This window comes from Passer montanus, unplaced genomic scaffold (genome assembly GCF_014805655.1).
Source record: "Passer montanus isolate IOZ18808 unplaced genomic scaffold, ASM1480565v1 scaffold16, whole genome shotgun sequence".
NCBI lineage: Eukaryota > Metazoa > Chordata > Aves > Passeriformes > Passeridae > Passer > Passer montanus.
Window position 1 is genome coordinate 14,047,852 of NW_024363160.1, and position 21,482 is coordinate 14,069,333.

Consider the following 21,482-nt stretch of genomic DNA (forward strand, 5'->3'; position numbering starts at 1 on the left):
TCATCTTTCTTCTGGCCTTTGTACCCAAATGCCAAGCAAGTCCAATACAATTATTTAAGATTATATCAAACCATGATCTAAAAAAAAAAAATTGCAATGCTCCAGCTTGTTAAAACACACTAGTCAGGTCACACCCCTCTGCAATGAACATCCTTACTGATTTTCATTTCCTGAGAAAAGCATTTAAATAAGCAGACTTTAGCGTAGTTTACCCATAGCTTTCAAAGCTGGGCTAACAGCTTTACTTCTCAGACAGCCAGGTTCCTAAATTCAACTTTGACAGCTCTCTGAACTTACAGGCAGTAGGGGTGTGTGTGTGTAACTAATCCAGAACAAAGAAGGAAGTACATGGAAAAACTTCTAACCAGCATCCTGAGGATGGCTAACAGAGACAGCATTTCTTGCATGCAAGGAGCTTCCTCCTAGAGCATCATGCCACTGTCATTTGCAAAACCTTTACTGCTGACACACTCAAGTGTTTAGAAATCAAGATGAAAATGTTTAAGTAAATCAGAAGAAAAGCAATTCTCTTTCTTCTTAATAAGATTTTTCTACAAAATACTTTATACTCAGCAAAGATTCAGTGATGTCCACACGGTACTGCAGAGGGTGCAGCCCCTGTGCTTGAGCATCAGGGCAGGGAACTGACTGCCCGATTACCCCTGACAAGCTCAATTTCACTTCCACAAAAAACACTGTTATGCTTTTAGTGCACATCAGTTTTGACAAAGAAGTGCCCAGATCTCACCTAACAGTTCAGCCCACTATTAACAATGATTTTTTTAATCACAAATATTTCTGAGTGTTCACAGAGAAACCAAAGTAACAAAGCAGACATCTGGCTTGCCCAGTTTTACAGAAGAGTCAACAACAACTTGAACTTAAAGTAATTTTTCTCCATGGGTATGTGTATATTTTGACATGACCAGCTTTATGCATGAGATGGTTCTCATTCTCTGTATCCAGTCAGCCATTACACAAAGGGTTACCGAGATCATCACTTCCCAAACAGAAGAAGAATTTAAGAGAAGAGTCCAAAGATGTTCTCTGAAATACCAACACAAATTTTGTAAAGGGACTTACCAAGATCCAGCTTTAGTGCTGAAAACCACTGACAGAAAAAAAAAAATCTGTTCATGTTGCCTAGCTTTGTGGGGAAAACGGTTATTAAAAAACCTCATTTTCCAAGGACACCTTGTGCTTAGCTGTTTGCAATGGTCTTGATATGATTAGGAATCAAAGTAAAATATTCCCTACAGGGAAAGGCGCCTTCTGGCAAGTTACAAGCATTAGATGACAAATTTGCATCTTCTTACAGAAAACTTCATAAACACAAATATTTATTCAAAACTCATCCTTACCAAGAGAACTTGTAAATACATGACAATGGAAAAAATACATTACAGTTAAAAGCATAGATATACAGATAATGCATAGCTTGAGTACACTTATTGTTTAATTTAATGCAAAAGGATTATTATGCAATCATTTAATGTTATAAATTGAATTTGTTCCTAACTCTGTCCTTTCATCCTCCCCATACCCCAATTATAAGCTTTACTCTGATATCTAAGCAATTGCCTGGAGGCCCTAAAAATGCACTGCACAACCTTTCATCTAGATCCTTTTAGAAAACTAGAATCCCAAAGTGTTCACATGAGATTCTTCTCCTTCTGCTGGTAATGCAAATTCCTTCTGCATGCCTTTAGATAGTCTCTCTCTAGTTAGGGTATTTCCTTGTGTTCTCTCTGCTGGCAGTTGTTTCTGTACCTTTGCCAGCCAGGAGGTGGTCCTGGGTCTGCACAACACTGGAGGGCAGAAAACACTGGACTGCATCCACATGGCAGCACGGAGCTGTTCTCTGACACAACACTGCAGCGGCTGCTGGGCCGTCTCCCCAACAGGAGGATTTCATTGCACTGGCAAATACAGTTCATTAAAATACTCCTTCCTGAAGTGCAGAGGCAACAAACAAACATGGATTGAACTAAACACAGAGCTACAAAGAGAGGAAATTCCTCCCAACTCCAAAAAGCCAGAGACCTGCCTACCACACCAACAGGAGAAAGTAAAAATATCATTACAGTCAACTGGGACTACCTGATTTTGGACATTGAGGTTATGTATGTATGTAATATTATATAGGTGTTTATTCATAATTTAAGATTTTACCCCCTAAAGCTTGTAGCTGTCAGATTACATTTAAATGGGAAACACCAGTGCAACAGAACGGGGACAGTACTGTCCTCACTGCCCATGGCTGAGATTTCCTGGAGGCAGCAGAAAGGGTGCCCCACTTAAGTAATGTGAGACTGCAATGCCTTTACCTTTCAGCCACAGCATATCTGTGAGGTCCTCTGCATATGGGACAGCTCTTTAGGCCTATCCAATGTACTACACAACTGATGTTTCAATGCAGGTGCATGAGAAAAGAAAATTTTTAATGGAATACAAAGAAAACAACAGTAGGGATAATGACATTATGCCTTGTGACATACCTCTTGCATAATTTACACAAACAAAAGAATTTTTATGCTACTGTGTTTTATTCAGTATTTAAAAACTTCCCTAAGTTTTCTGGAAAAAAAAAAATCAACCAAAACCCCAACAGTCCCCCCACACCCCCAAAAAAACAACTAAAAAATCCCCCAAACCTAAATCTTATCAAATGTGTAGAGGGAAGTTGAAAACACACTGCCAGAATAGCTCTCACAATAAATCCATCTCTCTGACTGAAAAACTTTTATATGCATAAACATGCACATACACACACAAAAAAAGACATAATTTGACATCTACTCAAATGAAAGATGAAAAGTACAGCTGGTGGCACTGCAGAAGAGAGATCAATGTTAAAAACCTCTAATCCTTTATTAGCTAACAAGCAATTTAGAATCACTGGCTAAAAATCCTTTTGTGTTTTGATCTGGAATATTGATGCAGCCATTAGTCACAGAAGATATTCACAGACCAGACTCTGAAATGAGCCTGCAAACGTGGCTGTGCTGAAATCACCCCCAGCAGTTGCTATTTTTAGCCCCATTAGTGAGCGGAAAAAGCCCAGCAGCATCAGGGCTTTGCAGGTGTTTCCTGGGCATCCCAGGCTTGGGGCAGAGCAGGCAAAAAGTGGAGGGAGGGCACTGCATCCACCAGGCTGGCAAGCAGCTGCCAGAGGAGGGGAAGAGATGCCAGGGCAGAATTCAGACAAGAGAACAAACTCAGAATTGAAAAGGTGGTTATTTAAAGCTGTTAAAATTCAAGAATTTTGCCACATGCAGTGGTAAAGCAGAAAATTACTATCAAATTTATAAAAACTGAGTATCTTACAGCATTTTCAGAGTTGTAGACAATCTTTCACTAGTCCCTTACAGTAAGCAATGCTGAACTAATATTAGGTTTTGTCCTGTATGTCTTCTTCCCTGCTTCTGTGTTTCTTTCCCCAGACTGTCCACGCTGACTTAGCTTGCTCTGAAGCATATGCACTCTGCATCATTAGAGATTTTCAGCTTTTCTCCTCTCCTTCACCATCTGGAGGCTGATGAATCCACAAATGCAAAGAAGTATTTTCTTTATTATCAAAAATATTTCTGCTCCTCACTATTTAAATCAAAAGGAAATTCAAGGAGGTAACAATGAAAACAAGAGAATCCTGTTTGCAACCAGTTTTTACCACTCAGTAAACTTCCTGGATTTCAGATTAGAGATCTGAAATCAAGATTAGACGCTTGGTTTTCTTTAGCATTGATGTTTATATATTTATAAATTAAAAGGAAAACTTTATTTTCAAACTAACTGCTTTTAATATACTATAGTTAGAACTTATTATACTAATAAAATATTTAGTAGGAACATTATGAATGTAAGCAGGAATAAATATATGCCAATATGTGTGTGCCCTACACAAATTAGGTCAATCCTTCAAACCTAATGTCAAAAGACTGTCCCTCACTGCTCCTCCCTGAATCCCTGCAATGTGTGGGAGCAAGATCCCAGAAAACTATATAAAACCACACCTGTCAACATGGAAAACAAAAGGCCTATGAAAAGACAGGGCCTTGCTGGGGCAGGGGTGGGGCTGATTTCTTTTCATTCTGATACCCAAACCACAGCAAACAGAGCTAAATTCTACACTAGAAATTTGGTATAAATGTTCAGTATTAGCTTTGTTCTAAAACAGCATAGAAATCAAGTTTAAACCTTTTAACCAGGTCTCAGTCTGATTTTCATACACTCAGTTTTTGAAAAATTCTATTTGGGAAAAAAGCTGACTGCACTTTTTCTGTAACAAAATTAGTTTGTTTGCTTCAATGAAATATTTAGATAATACAAAAATACATATCGAGTCATATTAGATACAAACTCCTTCAAATTATTCATTCTCTCCAAAGCTGCAACCACCTGATCATGTATTTGGAAAATGCAGGATGATTTGTGTATGAATTAGTCATCAGTACTTCAGTTCACAGTGGTTGCTCACACTGATGGAAAGCTGCACACACCCCGTATTTCTGTTGCTGCGACGACAGCAACAATCAGTGACTTGCAAGGAGCATGTGTGACTTAGTAGTTTGGTAAAAAATTGAGAGAAAAACCCACAAATGCCAGCAATCATTGTTTACAGTACAATGGGCTGGTCTTTTACCTTAGGCTTTCTAGAACTGCTTCCTCAGCAGTGATGTTTAGGTAAGCACGCAGCAGTAGGTTTTCCACTCAGGTATCAGAGCATACATTTTCATTTGGATTTCAAATATGGGTCTTCTGTTATGCAATTCAAAGCTTGTTTTAAAAACTGAGCAATGAAGCTGGTGAAGGGTCTGGAGCACAACTTGTATGAGGTGCAGCTGCTGGAGCTGGGGTTATTTAGCATGGAGAAAATGAGGCTTGTGGGGGAACCTTCTCACTGCCTACAACTACCTGAAAGGAGGCTGTAGCCAGGTGGGGTTCAGTCTCTTCTCCCATGCAACAGAACAAAAGGAAACAGCCTCAAGCTGTGGCAGGGGAGGTTTAGATTGGGTATTAGAAAAAAATTTCTTCCCAGAGAGGGCTGTCAAGCATTGGAACAGGCTGCCTATGGAAGTGGGGGACTCACCATCCCTTAGAGGTATTTAAAAGTCATGTAGATGTGGCTCTTAGTGACATGGTATAGTGGTGGACTTGGCAGTTGGACTCCATGATCTTTACAGGTTTTTCCAAAATGAATCATTCTGTGTCTCCATGTCTGTGAGCATCATGTTGTGTAACATACAGCCACGTGTTTAAGAAACAGAACGCTTTATCTTGAGCGCTCCACTGGAGAGACCATGGTCTTCAAATTCCTATTTGCATTTCCAGCAGCACCTACATGACCTAGTATATGGCCAACATTATTTTATTTCTCCAGTTAACATGCCCTACCCCCCACCCCCCCGCCACCTTCACCACAATTTTCAAAGTTTCAGCCCATTTCCCAGTGAATGTTCAAGACCACACCTACTTAGTTGTAGAGAAGCAAGCTTTTATGGGGCTGTGCATCAGTGAAGCCACTCTGGCTTAGCTTCAACGCTTTCCAGCAACAGTCCTGGGAGGGCACTTAAAAAGCCCTAAAAGTGATGCAGATTAGAGTGAAGCCCTGCCATCTTGCTCACAGTTGCATGAGCACAGCTGCCTCAAAGAGGGCAGGGTGAGCGCCTGCATACAGATGGGAGCTCGCAAAAGCAGTGCTGCCACCACAGCAAACAGCCTAAAGGAGCTATGCACCTCCTACCAGCCCTACCAACAGCCCCTGAGATCATGTGCACCTAAATAACATCTGCTTCCAAAAGTCCTGTTTCACGCAGGTAGGGCATGGGTGTGACATAATCCAGAATATCCACGGATCATTTTAAATAATGGATATTGGAGTGAGGGTTCCCCTGTGTTAACTTGCATTCTCTTTTTCTTAAATATGTAAATCATTGAGCTGCTCATAAATTATACACAGCAGAGTTTTTAATACTTAAATTTTTGGTAATAATTTATTTTGGAATTCATTAATTTTTAAACAGGAAGATCAGAACAATTTCAGAAAACACAGTTCCCATTTAACTTAAAATAGCAGCGTAACTCATCATGCCTAAAGAAAGTACCACACAAAATCTAACAAGCTCTTTAAACCAGAGGGAAATCAAGCAACTGACTGCAAGTGAGTGCTATGAGTAATTAAATAATTACTTTTAAAAAGCAAAAACCTTGTTCAAGTTCTATTCCTCCTGAATTCTTAATGAGTGACATTTAAAAAAATAAATTATTGCCTGGGAATCTCATGATACTGCTTTGCAAGCTTCCTCAGAAAGATTTGGAAATTATTTAAATCCAATCATTAACATTCATTGTATCCCTCTAATCCTAAATATCGTATGGAAGACATCAGAGAGTCATTGACACTGAGTGTGCTCTGTGTTGCATGACCTCAGGACAACATGCAGGTTCCTTGAAACATGCCTTGGTTACAGAGTGCAAACGGGATCAAGTCATGTTTTAATCATGTTCCCAAGTGGTGCTAGAGACCCAAGCTCTGCAAGGCTGCCAACCGGGAAAAAACCAAAACCACCAATGTGGAAACATGCTTTGGCTTCTCAGGCGCACTGGGCTGTAGAGGAATGCTGGCACCAAATCCTCCAACAGGGTCCTACAAGGCAGATTTTAGAAATAAGCATGTAGGAAGTTATAGGTTAATATAGGCAGTGAGCAAAATACACTTTTTGAGATATGGAAACACAAATCGTACACAGCTCACCTTCAGAATAAACCATGTTTGTGAGTATATTTACGTAAAAATATACTGACTTTCAAAAAATAAAAACAGCCCTGCTCACCATTTCTCTGTCTGGCCCATACCCTTCTTCTCCAGCCCCCTGAGCTCTCCTCTGGCATGGTGGAGTGGAGTGGAGTGGAGTGGAGTGGAGTGGAGTGGAGAGGAGAGGAGAGGAGAGGAGAGGAGAGGAGAGGAGAGGAGAGGAGAGGAGAGGAGGCTCCCTTGGAACACTGCTCAGGAGGCAGCGTGCTTCTGCCTGCTGCTGCCCAGGGTGCTGAGGCTGAGGGGCCAGGCCCATGGCTGCCTGGCACAGGCACTGCCCTGCCCAGGGGCTGGGCTCGGTACTCCCTCCCTGCAAGCAGAACACCATGGACACCCTCCACAAGCCAGGAGCGATCCTCCTCCCCTGCACAAGGGACAACAGCCCACAGAGGCTGTAGTGAAGTTTTCAAAAGGCCGAGCCAGAGGTGACATAAAGTCAAACAAAGGATGACATCTGCCCTGTTGTCACACTGCCTGCTCTTCTCCGACACAAGGGCGGCAGAATGATAACAAAACATATATATATAAAAAGGGACTGCATATTTCCACAGCAGGAACACTAACTTTTATGTGGGACAGAAGTCACCCCATGAGAAATTCCCTCTGGCAACACCCAGGGCATCTGTAGAGAAAGCATCACAGTCTAAAATTTGAAAATGCTAAACCACATGCTTTCTTTACAATATGGCCGTTTATTAAAAGAAAGGAAAAAACCAACCCTGCATGCAATCCTTGATCCTTGCATACACATCCTCAAAGACAGAAGGTCTGTATACACTGGGGGCCTGACAATTTGCAAGCTTATAACTCTACCGAGAATTTTCAAATACACAAAGTGGGGAGAGTCTGTATCTCCTTAATCTCATAGAATCACAGAAGTATAGCTAAGTAAAAAAATATACCTTGCTCCAGGCCACATTTTCCTTTCTATCCATTTACCACTTCCTTGACATTATATAGCTTGTAGACATGGTGTTTTTTTCTTTTTAATTCATATGCAAGCCTTCTATAATCCCCTGCCTGACTCTTATTTTGAATATACTCTCATGTAACACTCTAACAGTCATGAAAAGCCCTGCAACACATACACTTGGTATTCCTTAGAGATGAAAAACAGCCTTACTAAAGAAAATTCAGTTATAAGCTGCTTAGTCAGAATTCTTTCTAAGAAACCACTATGTATTCCTTAAAAAACAGCATGACTCCTACGAAACAACTGATGTCATACTTCATATGAAACTCCTGTTCCCCAAACCTATGAGTTTTGCACATGGGATCCTATGACATTACATCTTCTCAATTGTTCTCTATTATATTTCATTGATGTATCAAATTAAATGCTCTCTCTAAAGGGAATGCACTATGCCTTCTATTAAAACCATGGTTTATAGATTTCACATTCAAATAAAACAACTTAGCAGGAAATCAAACCCAGAGTCCAAAAACTGACAATATGACAAATATCTAAAGCAAAAAGAATTGTACTGAGATGCTTGGAGAGATTTACTCTGTTCAGTTGTCAAAAGTAAATTACCAGAGGAGCTGCAGACTGAATTAAGACTCTCCAGGGCTGCACCCATCCATACCCTGGCTTTCTTGGCACATCACTACCACAGCAGGCATTCAGAAAGCTCAGGGGACACTGCACTTTGCTCGGCCTACTTAGCAGAGACAAAAAACACATCTAAGACTCCCAAAGAATACAAATACTTTATGACTAAGCCAACCTCTTCCTGTGCTGCTCCTCATCCTAGCAGCTCTATTCCTCCAAGTGGAAATTGAGAAACTGGGAGGAATTGAGAGGCTGGTATTGCTACAGTATGTGTATTATCAAAGCTACTTCTCCACAGCAAGGAGGTTGGATTGCTTTTTCTGTCATTGCAGCTACTGTCACATTAAGTAGATGTGTTCTGAATAAAGCCTTTAGTAAAGGCAGAATGTTACATTATTCCTTCTTGCTTAAGCTCTGAATGTCAAAAATTATTGCTAGGTTGGCTGCAAAATGTGGACACCCATGAGGTCACACAGCCAGCTGCTGAACACAAAAATATGCCATATCTAGGTTGCTCCTACCTCCTAAAAGTAACTCCTTTGAGTTTTTAATTCAGATATAACATCCCTCCTGCTTTCCCTCTCCCAGGTTTTTTAGACCCACATTTAGCTTTTTCTGGCATTTTGATTGCTCCTTATTAACAAAAATGAACAAGAACTGAATAGTCATAACACAGCATGACTAATGTTAATGCTTCTTCTAAAAAAGAAGAAGATGTCCATACAATTTTACAGTAGATTATAAAAATTCAGTTACAGCAGCTCTGCAGATCCCTGTTAATACTGTGAAGTGCTTCATAGCTGTAATGAGTTTCCCATATATTCCTTCCCTTTGAAGTCCTGGAGAAATGCTCATGTTTTATGGAAACGAGCATTAATCTGCATGAAAGCTGCCAATGGTTCAAGGGACATCAGCCAAGGAATGCCAGAATGAATGAGTTAAACTGGTCATTCTCAAACTGCAGTCCATACCATGCTTGCTTGCTGGTGCTCTGCCTGCTAGTTGGCTCATCATTTATACTACTGTTCCCTTAGTATCCCTCTTGAAATCTACACTGGAAATAGGCTAAATAAAATATATGTACTTTTAATAAATTGCTTTGAGTTTACACAGTAAACTATGTTAAATGCAGAAAGATTCCCAAACCTGCTTGTCCATCTGTCTTCAATCCCTACACATGAGAAATGGACCGTGCAGTCTCAAATGGGAAAAACCTATTAAGACTAAGATTACTGTGCTCTAGTGTCTGCAAGAATCTATCAGTGTTTAGATTCATCAGTTCAGAGAGTAAAGTCCTCTTGAACACAGGAAGTACTGTGCTAGAATGCTTCTTTAGATAAGGAGCTACTAAAGCCCCTTCTGGATTGTAAAGCATATGAACGTAAAAACAGGAATGTGTAAGCATCAAGTTCGACTGCCAAACCAAATGGGGAAATTCAAATTTACAGCTTTCACCTGTAAAGACAAGAATATAGAAGCATCAGGTAGTAATAACAATCAATACAATCCAGGAAATTCTAAAGAAAAAAAAAGATTTAATTTTATACAGAATGAAGTAAGAGCTGCAATGAGATGACCCTTTTTCAGTTCTTCCCTTGAGGTGTGTCCCAAAATCCTCTCTGTAGGTCACAGAAAAAGTTGTATAAGAAGCTGTGTAATGAAATGGGACAGTGGATTTGTGACAGTTCCCATGCTTTTCCCCTCCTTGCCCCACCCAGCTGAAGTCTCTCTATCTGATCTTCTTACATAACTTTAACTCATTTTATTCTGCTAAGTCAATATTTTCTTCAATCACTTCTCCCCTGTTTTCAGAAACAGTTTTGGTGAAGTTTTTTATGTCTTAGCTGTTGTTTTTTTTTTTTTTTTTCTTTTGGTGTAAGCCCACACACATTTAACTTGATTGAGAACTCACTTCAAAAGCTTCCTTTCAGCTATTTATGAGCATTTAAATAGCTACATAGGAACAAGTCAATAACTTGTCTACTATGCTTCCTGTTTCAAACAATAGCAAACTTTGGGTATTTTGAGATGCAAACGTCCATTTCCTTCTATGTTTCCATCTCCTTCAGTGTGTGCATGCATGTATCTATCTGTATCTATCTATAGCTACTCCCTGTGTGAATTCTGTCTTTATATATACTGAAATAAAATAATTAGGCTAACTTCCTGACATGTAAATATAACAACAGCTAGAGATAACATTTCAATTTCAAGTTTAATAACAGTTTAAAAAAATTTCCCATGGTCTATATCTTTAGTTGTTCAGATTATATCAATTGCTTACATTGACTTTATCCTGCACTTTTTCAACTTCATTTTTATGGTTGTTGTGCAAGGCTGCAAGTATGGTACTCTACTTCTGCAGCTGAAAATTGTTTTTTGAAATTTTGAAGGATAGGCTATGAGACAGTCAGCCTGAAAGGATTACTTAGATCTTTCAGGGAACATCTCTGAGACAGAAAATTTACCCAGAATGATAGTCAAAATCAAATAAATAAGACCCCATTTATTCATTTTGTCTGGACCAAGAAATAGCTGAAATCTGGTCACGTAGCTCCTCTTCCATGCGCTTTGAGCACTGTCCTCATAAGATAAGATAATACCTTCATAAGATATTCCCAGCATGTTAGCTGTCTGGAAGTAGCAATCTAAGTTAGATCTCCTCCACCACAAACAAGCTCCTCCTCCACCAAACATCTTCAAATTTAAAAATCACAGTTGGAAATCAGAAAGAAATCTTTCCCCAGGGGCATGTATATTCACAGTGAAACATCAGCCTTTTCCTGTGTCATTTCTAGCCATCATCTAGTTACAGACCGTGTTGTTTAACACCCATCTTCTAGTTGCAACTCTGATTAACCAACATTTCTGAAGTATTCAAACTATTACCCTTTTTTCAGGGGTCACTACCAAATATACTTACAACAGTAACTCAGATTTAAAGAGAAACAGGCAGACTTTGACAAAGTTCTAAAGCCCTCACAGCAGCTAAAGCCTCATTTCCTCAAATCCATGTTTTTTATTCAGTCTTTTTCTTGTGCTTTTTTCCTGCAAGCATCAGCAGGGATTTGAGAAACCTCAGGAAGGAAACGGAGCTGGAGAATTTTGTTCATCTGGGGTGTTGGTTCTCAATTTGTCTCTTTCTCAGTTATGTCCATTCTCCATTTGAAAAGATACCAGCCCAGTGGCTTTAAAGCACTAAAACTTATCACTGTATTCCTTGCTTGCTTAGCCAACCTTTTTATTACTTCTATGTATCTCCTGCTACATTTGTCCCATTCACCTCTGCCTTTGTTATGCTTTCCCAAGGTACCTTATCTTCCCATGAAGATTAACAACGCAAAAATGCTTCCTGTGCACATACATTAGTCTCTTTTTTCACAGTAACTGGTTTATGTCAAAGTTAAAAGCTATCTATTTTCAACAAATCAGACTTTTAAAGTGGTTTTAAAATAAACATTTATAGAGCATAGTGAGCTTTCTTACCTGAACAGAGTTGTTCAACTTTTGTGTAGTTTAAAGCTAATATATCATTAACCCATGCAATGATGTCATGTCTGCTCATAGTCTCCTGGGTTATAGAGGTAGAGTACACGTTGACCGCCATTCCCCAACTAGGAAAAAAAGAGAGACAAAAATATTTTTGACATTTTGGTAATTATTTTATAAATACAATGAATATATGCTTCCTGTTCAAAAGAGGGAAAGAAAACTCAAAACCATCTCTTTGTTTATTAAGAAAGGAAAAGTAATTTTTATTCTTTGATGATACGTAACCTCCTCAATGTCCTCTTGGCACCTGTGAACATATTTCTCTGGCTGTCACTGTGAACTTAAAGAACATACAAACCTATGGTACTCTGCTTCATGCCAATAAAGTAGAAAAAACACCAGAATCAGACCTAAAGATATGCAGACAGATCAGAGACCTGACATTTTGTCACATTGTGCTGCACCAATACAGTGATCTGATTTCCGCCAGTTTTTTGCCACTGCAGGATGATCAGGCTCCCTAAACCAACACTTAATTTTAGATAACTTCTAAATTATGAAGTAGCTGTTCTATTACTGATTTCTTACTGGGACAGGGCCTTTTTGGATCATTAATTCAGTTCCTAATAGTCACAGAGTGAATATCAAATAATCTCTGTTATCAGTGCACCAACGTCTATCCTGAAAGCAACTGAGATTTGCACCCTCAGCTGTATGGTTGGAAAACTGCCATGAAGCCCAGTTCTTCTCAAACCTTAGGAACATTTCCTCTCAGCTTAAACCCATTTGTTCTTCTGCCAACATTATCCTCCAGCCCTAATTGCTTTTTCTTCCCCAGAGTGGATTTCCTAATGCTTTAGAGACAGCACTCAGTGTCTGCCTCAATGCCCAGGTAGTCTAGATTAAACAAATCAATGTGAGTCTCTTATATCAAGCCAGACATTCACTGACTGGTGATGCCAGCAATCCTCCTCAAACAGTTTCAAACAGAGTTCAGATAACATTTCACTGAGACCTTGGTAAATGGCACTCTGTGCTTGAAGTTTTCACAGCTACATCACCTTAGATAAATTTTTCTAGTTAGCAACGGTCCCTCCCTGGAAGCTGGCAATTCATAGTAGCTTTTATCATCTTCCCAGGTACACAGACCAGAAACATATACTACTGAACTTTGATCCCTGTTATCCTACCCTAGTCACATCTTTCTGTTGCAAGATGTTGCAAAGAGAAAACATAAGCACACTCAAGTTTATCTCATCAGCAGTTTCAAAGAGCAGAATCAAGTTCATGCAGAGAGTAAGTAATGTTCCCGTGAGTAATGGACTTCAGAAAATCCACTAGAAGCAATCCAAGTATGAAGTGTCTCAGAAATGACCAAAGAGTCAAAGTTGAATGATTATTCTTGGTTTGTTGGGGACTGCACACCTTCGTCTCTTGTGGCAATCTGTAGCTAACACTTATGTGTCTAGCTCTGGTGCCAGTCCTGCCATCTCAGCTTCGGACCTCAACTTTCTCAATCAGTGCAAGAGAGCAGGATCTCCTCTGTAGGATCTGAGGTCTGAATGGACTACTTCCACCAAAAATTTGCAGTGATGTAACCCTTTGAAGCCTGATAGACAATTCTGCAAGGACACGACTACAGATTAACTCCACCCATAGTTGTGTGTGCTAACTAGGTGGGGCAACCTAGGTAAAATGTGAATTGGGAAAAACCTACCAGCACAAAACGTGACTTGGTAACATGTAAGTGTATTAGCACATAACATAGAGAATAAATTTAAATACAAGATTACGAAGTTCATAATACAGGTCACTTTCTAGGAAACAAATCTCACAAACAGAAGGTTGTTCAAGTTGTTCCCATCTACTGACATTAAGATGCAAGACATAAAATCCTCGCATTTGCTTTATAAGGAATTAAAGAAAACAGAGAGAGAGAAAAAATAGGATTGAAAAATCCATGCTCCAGTAGTCAGGCAACCACTGCCAGAAATTCACTCAGAACCAGGCTGCCTTCCTATCCACTCTGTACAGGCAGCTCTGGAGCATGGAAGGAATCAGCCTGTGCTCCGTTCTTCCCACAGGTTCGCATGCAGCACAGCCGGTTGTGTGAACACAGCCCTGTATTCACTATAAGAGTTAGCAAAGGTCGCTCTCTTGGCATGTACTAAGTGCCTGGACTGAGCCAAGTGCTAGGAACAAAGTTTTAGAAACAGGGAGTGCCCTTTTACTCTTAAAACTACACCATAATGGCTAAGGATAAAAGCTTAGCTTCAACATCAGGATGGAAGGCACTGAGCAGGCAAACAACCCCTTTGATACTAATGGCATCTGAAGTTTGAAACACATGGGTTTTATTTTATTATTTTTTAGCCTTTTTATATAGATAAAAAACTAACAGAAAGATAGTACCACTGTCACCATTAAACTAACATGCTAAATATTGTATGTAAGATCAGTTGAAATAACAGCTTAATAATGAATTTAATATTCACTTAGAATTAATAGTGAGCTTAATAATAAACCAACAGTGCAATACAGAGGAGTCCACTGAATTCTACAGCAACTAAAGATATTTAGATGAGAACATCTGAAATAAAGCTACTCTGATCTGTAATTGCCACTACTTCAAGAACATTTTAATTGGCCTCTGAGGCCATGCAGAGCTCAGAAAAACCATCATCTACCACCAGTGAAAAGGGAAAGTTCACTTTGTTAAAAAGATCAAGAAAATACACACACACAGAGAAAGGATGCAGAACTTCCTTCATCACCTTTTTCCACAAAGAACTGCAAAGAGAAATACCCATCCTTCTGCAATCCACAGGGGAGCAAACAACTTCCTCTGCTGCATTGCATGGGGTGGGGAATTCTACTGCAGGAAACTGTGAGTAAATGAATAACCTTGAGTTTTACAATGCTACCCTGAAGGATACCTGTGATACAACTTATGCTACATCTGTGAATTAATTATTATGGTCTAAGGGTCAAACAAAAGTTCAGACTATTTATTAGAGATGAGTTCAAGCTATTAGAGACAAGAGCTTCAGATTTGTACACAAGTATGCAAAACAGTATATGAGTACAGTTGCAAGCAAAGGCAAAATGAATCAGAATTGCTGTTAACGAACTCAATAACATGCCAGTACCATTCATTCTTAAGTGTTTTGTTGACATATATGTGAATATTCCACAGCTGCTTCTCTTGAAAGAGTGCACCCTCTCTTTGCATCTCTTGTTCCCCACCCTCCTAATGGTTACGTTCTAAATAAACTCAGCCGGGAAAGGTTTCCTTTACAGTAAGCATATTCTAATTTGGTGCTCAGATACACACATATCCTGTTTGTCATACAGAGAGACCTTAAACAAAGCAAAAAAGAAGGAGAAAAAAAACCAAGCAGATGTAGGTAGTGCAGTTACCATGCTCAAAAACAGTTAAGAACCTCTGTGCTCAACATCTACAGCTGGGCTGGGATTTTCTACAGGACTGAGTTCCCAAAGTGCTGAAGCACTCTGAAAAATGTGATCCATCTTCCAAACACATTAATAAACATGTGTAAGCTGATGCAAGAGAACAGCTGGACAGGTGGAGACACACAGGCCATACTCTGAACAGCCAAGTAGCTAACAACTTGGTTTTATGTTGTAATACACTCCTCGTTTCCAATAATATTATTTACACTTTCAACTTGTTAGGCTTTCACTTGTTTGCACTGTGAAACATCTGCATCATAAGATTGCAATGAGGCTCACACAAGCCTGCAAACCAGTATCTACCTGGCATCTTCAGAATTCCACAGAGGTGCCTTGTGATTCTATAGCAACTGAAGGCAGACTGAGGATAGCACATCATATGTCCCACTTCAGGAGGCACAGGGGGACATGAAAAACCTCTGGCTGTTACAGTACTGCCTATGCATAAAGGACTCTCCCTTGTTTTACTTTAAGCCTGAGGAGAGTCTTCACATATGAGGAGAGTCTAGGCATTTCAGAAAAACACTTCACACATGCACAACTACACACCACAGACAAGAGTTCAGAGGATTAGAGAGGTGCTGAAAATCATGTACATGCTTAAACAGTTTCCCCAGATAGAAATATACTGGCTCGGCATGCCTGACAGTAAACATTACACCCAAAAGTCTATTAATTTTTAAGGCATTATATGCAGCATTGAACATTGAGATATTGGGTATTTTCCACTGCTCTTGCTACAGATAACTGCAGCTGCTACAAGGTATTATCCAGCTGTTCTTAAGGACAGTTTTGCAACAACCACATTTACTTTATTTTTCCAGTGATAAACTAACAGTTGTTGACAGCAGAAGCTGTATAACAACAAACCAGTAATAATGACAAGACTAGAAGGATTCCAGCAGTGAATCTATTTGTAGTGTAAAAACTCATCACACTTGCCACCACCCGTGAACCTGCAAGGCCTTCACATTTTTGCAGAATAGGAAAGGTTGGAAGGGACCACTGCAGTCCAACGTCCCTGCCCAAGCAGGGCCACCTAGAGCACATTACTCAGCATTGTGTCCAGATGGCTTTTGATTATCTCCAGAGAAGGAGACTCTGCTTCTCTGGGGAACCTGTTTCTGTGCTCACTCACCCTCACAGTAAAGAATTTCTTCCTTGTGTTCAGGTGGAACCTCCTGGGTTCCAGTTTCTGCCACTGCCTCTCATTTAGTACAAATATACATATTTGTATTAAATAGTAGTGCAAAGAGACAAACAGATACTACGTTTTTAACTGCAGTGGACAGTCTGTGTGACAGTACAGAGGAACCTTCTGGAAGCTGGCACCTGATAAGATACTGCCAATAAAACAAAAGATCTCACACCAAAAATTACTAAAGCAGGAGATAACAGCAGAAAGGCTAAGATGGAGCTGAGTGAGACTGCTGCAGCTGCTGGCGAAAAGGCTTTCTAGATTAAATCTGCTGCAAAAACAAAGAAATCCCTGAAGGAAGAAACCTGCCACATTCAGTGGATAAATCTCTGTACAAGGAAAATTCATCCTTTTGTACCATCCTGAAATGACAACTGATTTGCAGCTGGACCTTGCCTGTTTCTTTAACAGTCCCTGCACACAGCTGTAGCCACAGTCATTAGAGGCCAGTTTATGCTCGAGGTTTTCTGTACAGAAAGGAGTCCTGCAGACAGCAAATCAACACAAAAAGCTCCTGTGCAGTGCTGACAATACTGTTCTTACCCTCCCTTTTGACTTATGCTGTACTTCTGCAGCAAATACTGTGGCATCAGAGTGCTGCAACTGCAGTGATATTTGCAGCAAGCAACACAAAGGCTCTATCTAGCCAGAAACTGAATCAGAGACAAGATTAATCACAATGAGGTACTGCCACAGGGAAAGAAAAAAAAAAGAATAAAAGAACCCTGTGATTATAATACTGTGAGAAATTAATGTTTTTAAATGCTGAATGTCAAATCTCATTTGCACTGTTCCCATATCACTAAATAGCCCTGAAATGTTAATTTTTTTTAAATTTTCTGTACATCTCACTCACTTCTGAATGCCATTTTACATTTACCACACGGATCTGACTTGACCTAAAATGATTTGTGAAGTACTCTACAAAGACTAGACGAAACTGAGGCAATCCATGCACATGTTATGGCTTGAATATTGCCGGATTATCACTGAATACAGACAACAGCATATTTTCTATTGTTTTCATTGCACTACCCTGTTTAAATGCAAGTGAAATTAGAGTAATAGAGATGCACTCTGATTGGATTAGGGAATTTTTTTCTTTTAAATTAGAGGCTTCCTGCCAATGCTGGGATGTTCTGACCTACATAAATGTTTATGATGGGTCTAAAGGACTGATTCAGAAGCAAATCTGAGTACCTTCTATAAAGGCTCCTGGTAATTCTGGTTTGTGCTACATATGGCTTTAGATAACTTACCACCACCCAAAAAAACTTATTTTTTGAGAGGAAGAAAAATACTGATTATTTTTTAGATATTCAGTTTCCTCAAATGCAAAAAAACATGACCAGAAGTATTCCAATATATGTACAACTAGAGCCAAACCCTCTGATATGGCCTAATAACTAGCAATGCATTACACTATATACTGCATAGCTTTTAGAAATAGTTAGAAATTTATTCACTAACTAGTTATTAAACTGGAATAGTTCACAAAAATGAAAATAATATTTTCAGATTCAAGGACAATTATTTAGTGCTTTGAAGATTTCAGGGCACCTAAAGGTTGACCTGAGAAGGATAAACCACATTCACTGACTGGCATCTGCCAGTCATGTTTGCATTCACAGTTGTATTTCCATACCATAAGCAAGACTTTATTTCTCCATCTACATTCTCACTCCTGATGCCACTGAAATTGTGGCAATGAAACAGCAATGTCATGTCTCTACACTAACAAAACCTTTTTTTCAGGGCTCACTTTTGCCATCACAAGTACAATGCAACAGTAACACTCAAGTACATAAGATCTTATTATGGCTGAAAGTATTTGCACGCTCTGAAAGGTTCCTTATCAATTTCTATGAGCAAACAAATGTTAATTAAAAAAAAATTCTTAACAAAGGACAGAGGTACAAGAAAGGCAGACATCAATAGCTTACACAAAATGGAAGCAATTCAGAGCCTCTGGCTACCACCATTTCCACCCAGGTACATTCACTCTGGTTAGAAATGAACCACAGCAGTGCACAGCACCCTCGAGCCACACCTTAGAGCAGATGAACAAAGCAATGGTAATGTTCTCTGCTGAACAGACAGGCACTATTTAACATGGTGTAAGGACACAAAAATTTCAGTATAAAAAGAATGTGACTACAAAGTAAGAAGGCATTTTATTAATGACGAACAACAAAAAACCTTTGAAGTAGGCTGAACGAGAGGAACCTAATAGTGGCAAGGCTGCAATACTAAAAAACTTCACTGCCTTTACTTACAGTTATTACCCTCCCCCTGCCAAGGCTTTCAACTCTAAGATCTTAGGCTTGAATCGCTGCTCTGATGCCCTGAAGTAAGATATTCAACCTGTCAAATTTTCACAATAGATGCTGGCAACTAGTCTACCTTTCACAATAGACAAGGGGATTGTGAAGGGGGAAAAAAATAAAAAAGGTTGATTCAAAGGATAATAATTCTCAGACATATAATAAACTCAAGTCAATTAGAAACACCTACATTTTAGAAAACCGAAAATGTCTATGACCATTTTGTAACTATAAAACCTCTAGAAAGCTGATATGTAAACAAACTGTTAATCTGCTGTTAAACAAAGTCTCAATTCATCCAGACACAAGCAGGAACTTCAATTCTCCTTTTTTAAATATTTTTCCCTTATGGATAATAACAGATTACCAAGCAAATATGCAGACATTGCTAAAGGATTTCCAAGAGATTAAAACATACCATAAAGCAAGGTAACATCAGTGCTGACCACTGAAGAAAGGATGCCTTGAGAGGCAGCCCATGCAAGCAAACCTCATTTTCCAGCCTAAGCACTGAAAATAACAGGGGAACCGCTTATTATTTTGCTCCCATGAGTTGATGGATGAGCAGTTTCACTTTCAGAGAGGAGATTTCTTTAGCAAATGCAGACTTAGGGGAAAATGAAGACAGCATTGGAGGAGAGCTTGTCCCCAAATCCACTGGCCCCACATGAGCGCAGCCTGTGAACTTCCAGGAGAAACAGGGTGGACACAGCCACCCATCCAAGCAGCCACCTGCATCTACACCAAGGAATACCTGCCCGTGATTAGGAAGGGCTAAGAACAAGCAGAAACCCTGATGAAGAGCAGCCAGCAGCACTGGGCACTGGGGTTGCAGGGCACCGAGGCACTGTGTCAGAGGCAGAGCGCAGAGGGCAGCAGCCACGCTGCAGCCCAGCAGCAGCTCTGGCAGCCCAGCAGCAGCTCTGGCAGCCCGGCTGCTCCCGGCTCCTGCCATTTCCGCCTTTTAAGTCCAGAAAACGCTGCGGGCAGGCTTGGGAGTTTCAGCAGGGATGAGATCCAACTAGAGACAGATGAAGTCACCAAATGAATTTAGTTTTGACCTATCCGGGGTTTTGCTGCCCCCCTCCTCCTCTGTGGCGTGTATACATTCCGAGGTGAAAGGCTAAAGTAACACGCTGATTTACTCCAAGCATAACCTAATGGCAAATGAGATTTTGTAATACTATACAGCCCTCCTGACAGGGGGCCTGAGCAGCCTCCAAGCGCCTCACAAGGCTGCAGAGCCAGGCAAGAGAGGCAGTGAGTCAGCAGGAGATAGGCACTGAACATCCACGGGTTTTAGAAGAGGACAAGTCTGGGAAAAAGGGAAAACAGGAGGATTCAACAAGGGGAAATGCAATGCCTTTCTCCTAACACATAGCTGCTGTTTTCCTACAAGAAACTGCAGGACACTTTAAAAATCCTGGCTGTCCAAGACAGGCAAAACTAAGGAGCAGAGCACTCCCATGGGAAACCTCTTGCACCGGCTAAGGAGGGACTGCAGTACAGCTTTCCCACTCACAAATGATGCACTAGGATACAGAGCACAAGGATTTGGTCATGCATCAACTCTTCTCTCTCCTACATTAAAAAGCAGTGCAGATAAGCACTGATTTATGCATTGCAACATTTATTCTAACCTTAATATACACATTTGTTAGAATCACAGGATATCAGGAGTCAGAAGGCGCCCACCAAGGATCATTGAGTCAACTCTGTTCTTGCAGAAAATGAGGCCCTTTTCAAGTGGACTTCTAAGGCCACCTTCACGTTGAAAGTTCCCAGAGTGACACGAAGTAAAGGACAAGAAACAGCATAGCAACCACTCATGCAATCATCCCAGGACCCGTGGGCAAAGGTGCCGGAGCACAGCGTGCACAACAGAGCTGCTGAGGTATTGGCCAGGCAGCCAGCTCCACTCCATCCCTGAACAAGTCATCCTGGCAGGAAGGTGACAACACTGATCAGGGGTATAAGACAACATTTATTTTAAGCCTTGAAGCTGTAAACAAGCATGTGACAACAGATGAAGCAACAGGCAACCATGTTAGCTGCTTTCACTGGTGCATCATCCTCTAAAACACGCCTGTGTATTTTTGTAATGAAAATATTAAGCTTTAGTATGGTTGCCCAGGCTTCCCACTGTTATCACAGCTCTGCTGCCATTTGGGGGGAGAGGAGAAGCACCAGGCTTCTGCTGGGAATGCAGGACCAAGATCCAGATAACACCTGCGACACGAACCAGCTGAAAGTCCCCTGCCAGCGCTGCCTCTGCAGACCACTGCACCAACACACTGCAGAGCTTTTTTTCTAGGCTCTGATGCCAACCTCTCTCCCTCTTCTCCCTCAACCACTGGTGAAAGCTAGACTAAAAATAATAATAATAGTAATAATAAACCTTGGAGTTCTGACATCTCCAATGTTGTTGATATAGGCCCAAATAAATACCCCTGTCATTGGCTTATTACAAACTCCCTTCTCCCTACAAACCATTTCTAATATTATACAGCCTGCAAGTGTTAAGTCTAGCAGCCACAACACTTAAATTTGGTTTTCGATACCGAAGTAACTTGACCTCTTCCCTTGTTCTCATGAATTAACACTATAACAGATAAAGAAGCACTCTTA

The 21,482-nt window shown here is 40.3% G+C and overlaps 1 protein-coding gene across 6 annotated transcripts in view; it reads right to left on the reverse strand.

Moving 5' to 3' along the window:
• Positions 1-21,482, reverse strand: part of MAPRE2 (microtubule associated protein RP/EB family member 2) — a 72,247-nt gene that overhangs the window by 26,288 nt on the left and 24,477 nt on the right. For 4 of the 6 annotated variants that reach the window (XM_039703055.1, XM_039703053.1, XM_039703054.1 and 1 more), the window contains exon 2: positions 11,853-11,980. The exons of 1 other annotated variant lie outside the window; for it this stretch is intronic. In XM_039703055.1, coding sequence (XP_039558989.1) covers positions 11,853-11,973 — 121 coding nt within the window. In that variant the 5' untranslated portion in view covers positions 11,974-11,980. Of the gene's footprint in view, positions 1-11,852; positions 11,981-19,272; positions 19,298-21,482 lie in introns of those variants that run through there. One more of the 6 variants, XM_039703058.1, reaches the window with a different exon arrangement.